Raw genomic sequence first — 13,757 nt, forward strand, 5'->3', positions numbered from 1 at the left:
TCTGCTCCCAGCACAGCACTGGTAAAGAATCTCTGTGCCAGACTACACACTGTCTCCCTCCCTCTCAGTCCCTCAGCTCTAACCACTAGACCACACTGCCTCCCTCAGCTCTAACCACTAGACCACACTGCCTACCTCCCTCCCGTTCCCTCTGCTCTAACCACTAGACCACACTGCCCAGTTCAGTCTCTCAGCTCTCACCACTAGACCACACTGCCTACCTCCCTCCCGTTCCCTCTGCTCTAACCACTAGACCACACTGCCCAGTTCAGTCTCTCAGCTCTCACCACTAGACCACATTGCCTCCCTCCCTCCCCCTCCCTCACCTCTAACCACTAGACCACACTGCCTCCCTCCCCTCCCATTCCCTCTGCTCTAACCACTAGACCACACTGCCCTCCCTCCCTCCCATTCCCTCTGCTCTAACCACTAGACCACACTGCCTCCCCTCCCTCCCATTCCCTCACCTCTAACCACTAGACCACACTGCCCTCCCTCCCTCCCATTCCCTCTCCTCTAACCACTAGACCACACTGCCTCCCTCCCTCCCTCCCCACTGCCTTCCCTCTGCTCTAACCACTAGACCACACTGCCCTCCCTCCCTCCCATTCCCTTTGCTCTAACCACTAGACCACTCTGCCCTCCCTCCGTCCCCTTTCCTCACCTCTAACCACTAGACCACACTGCCCTCCCTCTTTCCCATTCCCTTTGCTCTAACCACTAGACCACATTGCCTCCCTCCCTCCCATTCCCTCACCTCTAACCACTAGACCACACTGCCCTCCCTCCGTCCCATTCCCTCACCTCTAACCACTAGACCACACTGCCCTCCGTCCCTCCCATTCCCTTTGCTCTAACCACTAGACCACATTACCTCCCTCCCTCCCATTCCCTTACCTCTAACCATTAGACCACACCTCCCTCCTTCCCATTCCCTTTGCTCTAACCACTAGACCACATTACCTCCCTCCCTCCCATTCCCTCACCTCTAACCACTAGACCACACTGCCTCCCTCCCTCCTATTCCCTCTGCTCTAACCACTGGACCACACTGCCCTCCCTCCCTCCCTCCATTTCCCTCACCTCTAACCACTAGACCACACTGCCTCCCTCCCTCCCATTCCCTCTGCTCTAACCACTAGATCACACTGCCTCCCTCCCTCCCATTCCCTGTGCTCTAACCACTAGATCACACTGCCTCACAGCTCTAACCACAGGACCACACTGCCTCCCTTCCAGTCACTCAGCTCTGATGACTAGACCACACCTCCTCCCCCCACCCTCCCAGTCCCTAATATACAATTAAATGCTTCACACATACAGTCTTACACACAAATACATGTTGTGCTAATTTATAAAATAGTGATGCATGTCTTATGATTTTATTATGATTGGTTACTGACATTCTAATATGTTAAAGCTTAAACTTTTAAGCATATTTAATACAAAAGTTTACATGTTTACGAAATTAAATAGAAACTGTCACCCCTAATCTATAGCATGTTAATTGAATTGGTATGGCTTGGCATGTTTTCCCTGTGCTGTACCTGAAGACACTCAGACAGCACAGCGCCCCCATGTTCCAAGCCATGTTAATGCGCTTGGTATTTGAAGGATGCAGGCGTTAAGACATTGATCCGATAAGTGATGTCATCACAATTACCCTATGACATGCTACAGTAAGCCAGAACTAATGACACAAATATCAAACCTAATAGCCTGGGATCAGCTATCCTTGCTTTATCCAGTGTTTAGTGTGTGTTAATGTATTTAATTGTGTATTTTGTAGAAAACTTTTTTGCTTAACTCTAACCAGGCAGTCACGTAGGGTTCTTATTGAAGGCTGATGGAGAGCTGGGTTGAACGTTTCATAGAAGGAGCCAAAAGAAGAACAAGTGCTAAGACATCACAGTCATATAAGTCAAAGTTTACATCCTGGGCTGTTTTGTGCAAACGGAAAATAAGAAACAGTAAAACAGTTCTCATGGTGGGCTAGTCAGGGTTTATTGGCTAATCAATGATCAAGCAACACAAGCAGCATAGTTGAAATGCTGTTATACCTGTAAAGCCTGGAAGCTGTTCTCTTGTTTCAGTGAGGATCCAGGGTTGTGGAAATCACGATGGCAGACATCACGCAGCCACTAACAATCCGCTGCATGCTTTATTATTGTTCAGCACTTACTGGAGCCGTCATGTTTATATCGGTCTCTTGTAGGCTTGGCCCCATGTTTAATGCAGTTTACATGGCTGCATCATTTTTTGAATAATTTACATATGGCTGCATATGGCTACAAATTATCAGCAGTTATCTCTTGCACAATTGTAAAAGTTTTGGACTTGCAGGAGTTGCAGTTACTTAACATATTGAAACACGTGTTTCCGGTAGACATGTCAATTAAACCGAGGATTACTCTCTACCTGGATGTTTTTCTTCTTAGTGTAAACAGGAAAATAAATAACGCTAAAACAGTTCTCACGGTGTGGTTGTCTGTGTAAGATGTGCTTCTCATTCTGTTTCATTACATACGATCTGCTGCATGTAGTAATGGGGATAAAGTCATAAAGGACTAGAAACTTCATTGTAAAACAATTCTTTTTTTTTTTTTTTTTTTTTTTAAGAACTTTAATGCCAAGACATAATTTATAGACCAAGCTAAATTTGCTAAAATCGTGAGTTTTGCAGTGTGTGCACAACTTCACTTCTAGTGGTATTCTCTATGCAGATCGGAACCTGCATTAAAGCTCAAGAATATCTTGAGTGACATCATATCCAATTTAGATCCACCCTTGGCAGCTCTAGTGGGGGGGTGAGTGGGGTGGGGAATCACCGAATGCAAATAGCAAAGGAAAGCAGAGAATGATTTAATAATAGGTACAACAAATTAAAAAAACCCACTTCTAATCACCTCAGACCCTGTGATGGAAAAGCAGAGTGTCTTTTTTAGGAAATAAATCTTAAATCAGGAAAACTATTCAACATAAGAATGTTTACGCGGCCACTGGGCCTGTCCGTGCTTGTTCAGTTCCTAGCACCTAATTGATTTCAAAACTTTGTCAATTCGGGTATTAAAGGATGTCATTGATTCAGCATCAACAACATAACTAGGTAACCCATTCCATACCCTCACCACTTTCTGTTTAAAGAAGTGCCTTCTGCCCTCTGTCCTAAGTCTGCCTCCATTTCATTATCAGCTGTGTGTCCTCTGAATCTGGTTTCTTGGCTAAGGTTAACTTTGCCAAAATATTTTAAAACCTCCAATCAAGATGCTCCTAATTCTTCTTTCTTCCTGACCTAAATAAATTATCTTCAACCTTCATAGCACATTCATTTAAACCCTTGACACTGCTCTTTCATTCTTTTCTATGGAGGTCAGCTGTTCTGCTGTTGTTCAGTATCGGAGCAGCATATATACCTGGTCAGCTTACAGAATATACATAGAATAAAATAGTATTTGAAAGCCTATTGAAAAAGCTAATTAAAAAAATGGTGAGAACTGTGAGAAATGTATAGCATGGTATAACCATGAAAAAAGCATTTTCGAAACTGCATAATTATGAAGATGTGGCCCTGCTTGTGTCATCCCTCCCCCCCAGGCCTACTAGTTAGAGGATAATGGATGACCTTGATCTGAGTCTGAGTGACGCTCTCGGAGACAGCCCACCCCCTGGTGTTGAGGAGCCGGTAGTGCAGACAGACTTCATTGCGTCACTGGAGGCCGAAAAATTTGATGATGTCGTTGGGGAGACTGTGGGCAAGAGCGACTACCGCCCCCTGCTGGACAACGATGAGGAGGTCAAGAGCAAAAGTGAGTATACCAAATAACTGTACAAACATTGCCTTATGAGGAAGTGCACTTAAACAAGAAGTAAGCTTGTGTGTAATACAATTTTAAAAGACAGTAGAAGAGAGAAGATAATATCAAAAATCTGAGTAGTCGAGTACTCTAACTCACTTCTTCTAGTATATAGGTAGCTTGTTGCCACTTGTCCCTGTTCTGTGTTAATCAGAGTGGTTACAAATATTAAGAGTTGGCAATGTGTTTAAAAATATAACGCCGCGATACAGACAACATGGGATAAAGCAAAGGTAATATAACGTAGGGTCTTGTAAACACTGCAGGGCATTCTGTAACACTTAAATAAACATCAACCAGGTTAAGTGATTAAGTGGGAACAAGATACCTCTACATTATAAAGGGGCTGTCCCAATTTAACAAAAGGCATTTGAGACGACCTTAGTCACACTTTTTTTTTTTCTAAACGAAATGAAAAATAATTAAATCACATCTTATCACAAGACGAGGCACCTGCGATGTTGACACGCCAACTTTCTTTGCAACAGCAGCCTGAGAAACCACAGGAGCCTCCAGCTCCTTCAAGAGTTCAGCGTGGTTTACGCAATTTATTCAAGTCACAGCGTAATCACGTACGCACTGCACTGTGCTACGCGAACCTGTCTTGCACTGAAAAGCGATCTCTGTACATCATTTGGAAATGCTGTATCCCAATTAAATGGAGTGATGTCCCAATTAAACAACATAAATAGCAAAGGGAAGAACCATCTCCCAGAGTTGTATCCCTTTTAAAATCCCGATTTATCAGTATCCTGATGAGGCAGCACTGACTGTATGTTTATATATTGGTCATATAGTTGAAAGATGACAATTAATAATAGATTTCAGTGTTCATTGGAATATTTCAGAACAGACAAATACCTCCTTTATGCAAGAGTTTCTTTAAAGACAGAGTGGTTTGGTAATTATTTCCAGCTCAGAAACAGAAACATTGGAAACGGGGCAGGTTAACCGTGTTGTCCTTTAATACGCTCCAGGCATGGTAGCTGATTAGAAGACATTGTATAGCTTGTTAACTCTAGTTGTGGCTAGTCAAGCTCGTAGTAAAACCTGGGATGGATGAAACTGCTGTGCGATCTGAGTCTTCTTTCCATCCCTGATGTATACTGTATAGTAAAGAGGATATTTTAATATTCATGTATAACATTTTAATTGTAATTATGCCAGGGAGCTGTAACCAGCACTGACCGTTTAAACTACAAGTGGACAATAAGTATAAATGAATACTAAATTAAATGCATATGCATCCCTAATGGCTATGTTGTGAGTTGTGTTGAGTTGAAGACAGAAATTAGTTCAGATAAAAACAAAAAAGTCTTTCAGCCTCCTGGATGTGCCCTGGCAGAGCACACTGGTGGAAGGTACTCAGTGGGTGTTCCTCCGGCAGAGCACTTACTGGTGGAAGGTACTCTGTGAAGACGCTCCCCCTTCATGAGAGCTGTGTAATGGAGCAAGGGAGTGTAGATGCTGGAGAGAGGATGGAAAAGTACAGGTGCCTACCCACTGGAGGGCTGGTTATGTAAGAGCCCCAGTGTAGGACTGGGAGGAAGAAAGTGTGGTCTAGTGGTTGGGCTGAAGGACTGGGAGCGGGGGAGACAGTTTGGCCCAGTGGTTACAGTTGAGAGAATAACGAATTGAAGTTCTTGACTGAATGGCCTGAGAAACAGTTTAGATCGCTGGCAGCACTAGTTTATAAAATTGTTTTATTTTCTTTATAGTAATGTGTGAATCTAAAACTGAAAATACATTGCTGTAAGAAGACAGGCATTAAAATGTACTTAATGTGTTGGGAATGGGAGACCTTCCCTGTGGAAGTCCAGACCTGTACCTGTGGTTGATTCCTGCATCTGTCTTTTGGAGTTTTACTTAAGTGTACTTGTATGTAATTTCCAGTTGGCGACTGAAACAGAAAAACAAAATGTGTAAGAAATGCTTATAAAACCTGTGAACAAAATGCTTCGGTTTAAAATAACATAAATGTAATTGCTTGAAATGATCCTGTTTAGTTTTTTTTTTTTTTTTGCAGGGAGGTGGAGGTGGGGGGGATTTGTGGCGATTGGGCACCGGGAAATATTCCATCAGAATTTAAGCCCTGCTTATACATATATATTACTAAAAATCATCAAGGTAGTCATCACTCTTCCAGTAACCACTGCAGTGAGCGTCTGTTTTCTGTTTTAAGTTTGGTTAAAACCTGTTCACAAACTTCCACAACCAATTCTCGTCTGAGTGCTCTGCTTGTAATGGCAACTGAAAAACCATTGGTAAAAAAACTTGATTTTGATGTCCTGGTTGATATCTTTGTTAAAATGAAGCCCAGATAATATCTGCTGCTTCACAGGTTTATTCGTGCAATGCCAGCGTTGTTGTTGTTGTTGTTGTTTTTTTATTTTTTTTAAGTTTGTTGCAGAGTTCTATAATTATGGAGAAGTCACAAATGGAGATTAGACAAAGGGGCATTCAGAACAGAAAATAGGAGGCACTTTTTTACACAGAGAATTGTGAGGGTCTAGAATCAACTCCCCAGTAATGTTGTTGAAGCTGACACCCTGGGATCCTTCAAGAAGCTGCTTGATGAGATTTTGGGATCAAAAAGCTACTAACAACCAAACGAGCAAGATGGGCCGAATGACCTCCTCTCGTTTGTAAACTTTCTTATGTTCTTATGTTCTTAAATACATTCTTTGCCCCCCCCCAAGCTATTTGTGAAGTGACTCCCCTACAATATGGTTAGAGGTGAGGGATGCAGGGGAGGGAGGCAATGTGGTCTACACACATTAGTATCGGAACGTAATGTACCGTATCATCTCAACAAAAATTCTAAACCAAAGCAAAAAAAAAAAAATACATTTCTTATTTTGCTTTGCTGTATTTCCCACTGTTTTAAATAAAATGCTTTTGTCTTGTGTTGGTTAAATACAGCCCTGCCCCTCTCCCTGCCCCGTCTGTCTCCCCCTCCCCCCTCTCTCTCACACACACATGCATTGAACACATTTACACAGGGGATAAGACAGCTTCCAAAAATAGCTACACGCTGCTGCCAGCTCTGAGATGAGTTAGACACGAGGCTCTGCAGAGATGCACTGTCTGTGCAGAATAAGCTACAAGTCTTCTGATGCATCTGAAGACAGTTCTACTAGGAGTGTCACGATATGTTTAGCAATGCATGTGATGGTCTTGATTGGCTACTTGTATGATGCACAATAAGTGGTCATTTATGATTATTTAATGACTGACTATTTTGTTAAAAGACAAACTGCAACGAGCTATGTTGGGCTCTTGGTCTTGAATCGCAATACAAACGATACACCTATATTACGATATGATATATCGTTACACCCCTAAGTTCTGCAGGAGAGGTCCATTCGGTTTGAAATGCTCTGTCTCCCTGTGTGGTGCTAAGGAAACCTGACGTCTTGTAGAATGCAATACAATGTCTTCGCCGTGCATATCCATTCCCTGTATAGGTCTTAAATGTGCAGTTTTTAAAGTTTTTAGCAAACATGAAGCCTATTTTTATTTTAAAACTAGTACTACACCTGGAAGAAATATCTGTTTGCAGGCCTTGCTTTTAGATAATCTGGCACGTCTATGGTCAGCTGGATTAGTTAATTTGTATATTAACAATAAAGCCGTATATAATAGAGCTATAGGACTGTGAGCGTCTGCACATATCGTTCTCTGTCCTACAAACCGATATTGCAGAGAGTATGTGTGTGGTATTCTACTTTTGATTCAGAATAGTGAATTGCTCATGTAAATAACTGTAAACTGTGTCTGCAGTAGGGTTCCTGGTTCTGGAGAGCAAATAGAAACGTCGGGGCGTATTAGGAATTACAGAACAGAGAGGAGTCAGTCCACACACACACACACACACACACACACACAAGGGATCTCGTCTGAGGATAGTCATTGCTGAAGAAGTGCACAATAGCTGAAAGGTTACACATGTTTACACAGTCATGTGTTAACTGCATTCTAGTCGAATGCAATTCGAAACGTCAATAAGAGACAAGGCAGTGGTCATGTTCACCATGTAGATTGTGACAAACAGATGGACCTTTTTTTTAATTTTTAAATTAAGCAAAATCTGTGCCATATTACAAGAAAAATAAATCTTTTGGAAGTAAAATAAACCCAGTACCCCATCAAAGAAAGGAGAGAAACACTAACACCGTGCAATGTGTGTTCTGTTTTGGTTTCCTTTGCACGATATCTTTTTGATCAAGTCTTCTGTATATCCTGTTTGTTGAACGAATACAAGCACTGCCATTTCAAGCTGTGTTCTAATATGTGAATATTTTTCCCAGCACTGTTTGGTTTTGCATGTGAACAAGCCGTTTGTCGCTGCTTTGAAGTGGAGACTGACCTGGTGTGTGTTTGTCTGGCAGACTCTGCTGTGAGCGAGAAAGCTGTGCTGGAGAACGGAGAGCATGATGGGCAGGAGGCACAGAAAACAGGTAAGCGCTCCACTATGTACAGGACCGGGGGCCTGGAGCCAGAGAACACTTCAGACACTGCTTTAGACAGGGGTTCCTAAACCTTCCCTACCCACGACCCACCTGAGGAGGGAGGAAGTGTCCAGGGACCCACCATCACTGAGACTGTGGGCAATATGCTATGATCCAACAGAAAAACATATCACCATAAACCAAGCCAGCAGAGATGGAAATAATACTTGCATTGCGTAGCAGCTTGATCCATTCCTGATTTTCCTATGAGTTTAGTAAGACACACCTGAGCTTGTTACCTATACACTGTGGCTAATCAAGCTTGTATTAAAACCTGGAGTGAAACTGCTATGTAATATGAGTCTTATTTCCATCCTTGAAGCTTGCAGTATTAGTGGTGTAAGTGCTGTATTTTCAAACATATTATCCACTCTACAGGAGTAAAACTGAAGAGAAAATACACTTCACAAGTGAGTCTTTACCAACCACAAAAATATCCCCTTGATGCAATTATAACCTTGTAATTCAGTGCAATCCACCTATTATTCTAGATATATGATTGATTGATTGATTGATTGATTGAATGATTGATTGCTCATACATTAGGAGGTGCATGGCAAACCCAGAAGATTCCCAGTTAGAGAATGTTTGAAAATTGCTGACCTTAAATGAAGGGGCATTTTCAATACTCCTTAATATTGGAAAATCCTGCCCATTAACTCCTAGTGTACAGCACAGTCAGAATCACACAGCAACACCCATTGGAAGCGTCAAGACATCTCAATGGATGCTGCCACAGGCATGCTCTTATTAATATTAAACACTCATCTAGCATTCACCAGGAACCCCCTTCTTCGTAGCTGCAGGTTTAAAATGCTGCGGGTAAGTCTTCTGCTCAGATGCTTGGAAGAAGAGCTCCTGAGAGACATGTGTTAATAAATCCGTGGCAGAGGGAATATTTCTTTATTTGCTATTCCTCTTACACGTTTGTAACTTTGGTAACTATATCCAGAGGCAGACATCTTTCAGAAGGTACAGTAGATTGAGCAATACCATTTCAGATGGCAGTTTAACATCAGTTTCTCTTGCAAGCTGTACTATTGTACTCTTTATAAGTTTGCCATGGTAATTTTGCCTCCTCGTGCTTTCTCTGCAAAGAAATGTCTTTCTCACCGGCTTGCTGAATAATGACTTGCCATAAAGTATATGCATTTAAACCAGATGTAATTTGAACTGTTTAACTTGCAAACATTTGACATTTTAAATAGAATGCGTACAATATTTAATTAGAAAATTATAAAATGTAACCACAAAAAAACTTAAATACATGCCTAAAAGATACACCCTGTTCCTTATTGTTTGTGAAGATTTTTTTGGTTTGATTTTCTGTATTTTCTGTAGTTGGGTTGAAAAGATTGCTTTTAACAGACTTCATCACAAAAATGGTTGCTTCACACAGATACATGCTTATGAAAATGGACAGTATTTTTATGCTGGGATATGCCAGATACTGGTATTTTTTTGTCTAAGCATCAAAGCTGAAAACCAGCAATCTTGCTGCTGGCTTTGTAGCACTCGTAAGCAACTCCAGCAACTGTCACTGCACAGCTGCCTTGTCAGTGTGAAATCTCTGCAAACATATTGCTACTTCCCTCACATTGTGCTGAAAAGGAGATTATAAATTTGAATGCAGACTAACAGGCATGTTTATAGTGCATGCTGGGAATAAGATTGTATTAATCAGTACCAGAATTAAAGTGCTTGTATTACTAACCAATGCTGGTTTCTCTTACTCTCCCCCCCTCTCCTCCTCATCCCCTCTCCTCCTCACCTTCTCTCATGTTCTAGCTGCCTAGAGAGTGCCCCTTCTGGTGCAGGACTAACAGTGACACGGTAGTTTCTGCAGGCACCCCCCTCTCCTCTTCACTGCTAGTGCTCTTCGCATTCCTAACCAGGCCACGTCTCTAGGGATCCCTCCTCCAGACTGGAGGGGTTTCTCTCTCCTCCCACCGCTTGCCAGCTCTTGTTTCATTTTAACCATGTCTGCTGTGATGAGCTGTTCCTTCACAGCTTTGCCTGGTGGAGGCTGACCTCTCCTTGAGCTCAGATGCCCATCCTTTTATAAAAGCTCATCACAGCAGTGCTCTCTATTTGTACTGTTTAAAAATTGCACTACTACAATTCTGCAATGATAATTGAGCTTTTTTCTATGTTTTTTTTAAATCCAATAATGTATTTTTTACATTTGTATCTTTTTTTTTGTTTGTTTTTTTTCTAAATTATTTCTTTACATTTATGATTTAAACCACGAGCGTTGTCAATTCAGCTTCACCCCAGCTATTGAAGGTTATCCTAGACAAGGCCAGGTTACTGATGGTATAGCTGCTGTCAGTTGCACTGCATGCTAAGTGAGCAGCTCTTCTTTTTTTTTTTTTAAATTTGGAGTTGACAATTATTTTTTTCTCAATTTCTCCCCAATTTGGAAAGCCAGATTTATTTTTATTTCAGCCTGGCTCACCACCGCCACCCCTGTGCTGATGAAGACGGACACACTCGTCCTCTAAAACGTGTGCTGTCAGTCACCTCAGAGCTACAGTGTCGAAGGACCACTCAGCTCTGGGCAACTTACAGGCAGGACCGCAGGCGCCCAGCCAGTCTACAGGGGTCACTGGTGTGTGGTGAGCCGAGGACACCCTGGCAGACCTAACCACTCCCCACCCGGGTGCTCGGCGAATTGTGCACGGCCCACTGGGAACTCCTGTCCACGGTCGGCAGTGGAATAGCCTGGACTTGAACCAGCGATCTCCAGGCTATAGGGCGCATCCTGCACTTCGTGCAGAGTGCCTTTACTGGATGTGTCACTCGGGAGCCCCCCGTGAGTAGCTCTTCTTAAGTAGCACTACCTGTGGGAATGGGACTGGCTCCCCAGGGTTAACAGGGTAATATTTTAGTGCTTTGAGTATTATTTATTTATTATATTCATTCAAAATTTTACAAATATTTTAATTGTATAAAAAAAATCTTTCACTTTGAATTGGCTAAAAAACAGAAATCTAATTTGTAAAATAAAAATCTGTCAGGCATAACGTAAACCCAGTGACACCCCATCAAATTACCTATTAAAGAAAGAAACCCCTCTTCTGTACAGTAGAATGAGTGTCATTATGCTTTGATGAGATGTCATGCACAGGAAACCAGTTTTGCCATCATTTTACATTTCAAGTGTTTGTGGGAATATTTGAATGTTTTTCCCAGCACTCAACTATTTAGTAAATATATTGATTCAGGGTCCAGAACTAATTGAGATCTAGTATTTCCCCCTTCACAGCAGTGGGGAAACTTCCACATTGAAATCCCAGTTCGGCACTCTAAACCTGGGAACCTTTCTTAGGCTGATTGTGATGAGCCAGTGATTTCCCCACCCTCTTTCACTCTCTACCGGCTTCCCATTCCTTTATATTCTCTTGGTTTTATTCATCATTACTTTTATTTATTTTTAATTATCTAATTTATTTTTGTATTTATATAGCTCTGAATAGATCCAAAGACAAATAAAAAAAACCTGTTGAATGTCCAGTGTCTTGGCTTAAATGTGTCTAACTCATAATAAATTAAAGTCCCATTTATAACGCATTTGTCTGACTCAGTTGAATATGTACTGTAAATAAGTGTATGTGTGTGCGCGCGTTTTATAGTTTGTATGAACACTATCCCTATCTCATTTAATTTTAACAAGATAGTCCATCATTAATTGACCATTTGATTCACATTAGCATCTCTGTCCTGTATGTTCGTGGTGTTTGGGGACAACAGAGCCTATGATGCATTTCGAATTGCCGTAATGCTCATGCAAAAACGTGCACTATCCTTGCAGACTAAAGTGGAGGTGTTGACAGCGGTGGATAATGCAGAAAGATGTTGCTACAGATTTCAACTTTCCCACGAATACTTTGTCAACCATTCTAAGAAAACAGCTTATGAAGAGCAAACTGTGGATGCAAGTCATCAATGTTTCTAATTCGCTCAATACCCTGATGTTGAGGACACCTTGCTTTTGTTGTTTAAAAATGTCTAATCAGACAGAGTGGGACATACAGGTTTCAATGTATGCTTTTGAAAAGTTCACTTACAGCCGTATTTTCAATAAAACGCACAGTACTTTTACGTTTGTAATGCGTTTAATTGTTCTGTAATTTAAATTTGATTTCAGTGTTACTGTAACTTCAATAAAAAGGGACAGGATGCGTATGGCTTTAGATTCCTGATAATACACATTTGTTGCTGGTCCCTTGGTCACCGCTGTTGCAGGATCGTTGTTTCTCCTGATTTTTAATTTTGTTTTCTTGATGTTGCCGTGCCTCTGCAGTTGTTAAAACCAGCGGTGCGTCTCTGGAGAGCTGCTGAACTTTTAATTTTCAGAGTCTGTGCTGCAGGCGAATGACAAAATGTCATTGCTGAGGAAAGCGGAGGAGGGGTCTGCAATCCAGCGTCACCCCCAGCCTTATCTTAGTGTCACAGTGCTAACAAAAGAACATAAGAAAATGACTGAACAAGAATAGGGCAATTGGCCCATCAGTGCTCGTTCGGTTCCTAGTTACTGGTTGATATTAAAAAAAAAGTCAGGTTTTAAAGCATCCCAGTGATTAACATGACTAGGTAACCTATTCCATTCCCTCACCAATCTCTGTATTAAGAAGCGTCTCCTTCCCTCTGTCCTAGATCTGCCTCCACTTGGTTTCATACTATGTGTCCTCTGGTTCTGGTTTCTGTGCTGTGCTTGAAGTATTGGTTGGGGTTCAGTTGTTCTTTTAAGATTTTAAGACTTCAGTTACCCCCCTTTATTGAGTGAATGTGTAATAGGGTGGAGGCTGGGTGTGAAACGGCAACCCCACCCTCTGCAAGCGAGCATCCTAACCACTATGCAAAAGAACTGGGCTTGTCTGCATTCATGGTTTTAGAGCTTTTAACCTCACCTCATCTCACTGACAGGAGGCAGAATCTGTAACGGCAGTGTATCTCGCAACATTGTCCATTAGAAATGTCGGGCTGCACTAGTTAAATGTATAAAGCACTATTTCTGCTCCGTCTCAGGGGGCTGCTCTGACAGTGCAGGCTACTGTGATTGATTGAACAGGAGCAGCAGGGTCAGCTCTCATCCAAGCTCTCCTCCAGTACAGCTCCGCTCTCCACAATTAAGAAAACTTCATTCAAGTCCTTAATAAGAGTTGACAATGTTAAACAACACCGTTATCTCTTATTAATTTTATCAAACAGTTAGTAAAATAATGCAGAAAAGAAAATGAGCAAGCAAGCAGTACTATTCAGATAATATCTCCACTTGTAAATATCAATTACATGTGAGAGCAAGCTATACTTTGTCTTTTCTATAAGAACTAATAATAGAACTAAGAGCTCTCAAGTCGGCAGATAAAATTATATGAATATGCAAGCA

At 41.7% G+C, this 13,757-nt stretch overlaps 1 protein-coding gene across 11 annotated transcripts in view; it reads left to right on the plus strand.

The window, feature by feature from the left end:
* Window positions 1–13,757, plus strand: part of LOC121312817 (microtubule-associated protein 4-like) — a 128,506-nt gene that overhangs the window by 39,658 nt on the left and 75,091 nt on the right. For all 11 annotated transcript variants that reach the window (XM_041244615.1, XM_041244609.1, XM_041244603.1 and 8 more), the window contains 2 exons: window positions 3,595–3,806; window positions 8,246–8,314. In XM_041244615.1, coding sequence (XP_041100549.1) covers window positions 3,614–3,806; window positions 8,246–8,314 — 262 coding nt within the window. In that variant the 5' untranslated portion in view covers window positions 3,595–3,613. The remainder of the gene's footprint in view (window positions 1–3,594; window positions 3,807–8,245; window positions 8,315–13,757) is intronic.

The sequence above is a fragment of the Polyodon spathula genome, chromosome 3 (genome assembly GCF_017654505.1).
Source record: "Polyodon spathula isolate WHYD16114869_AA chromosome 3, ASM1765450v1, whole genome shotgun sequence".
NCBI lineage: Eukaryota > Metazoa > Chordata > Actinopteri > Acipenseriformes > Polyodontidae > Polyodon > Polyodon spathula.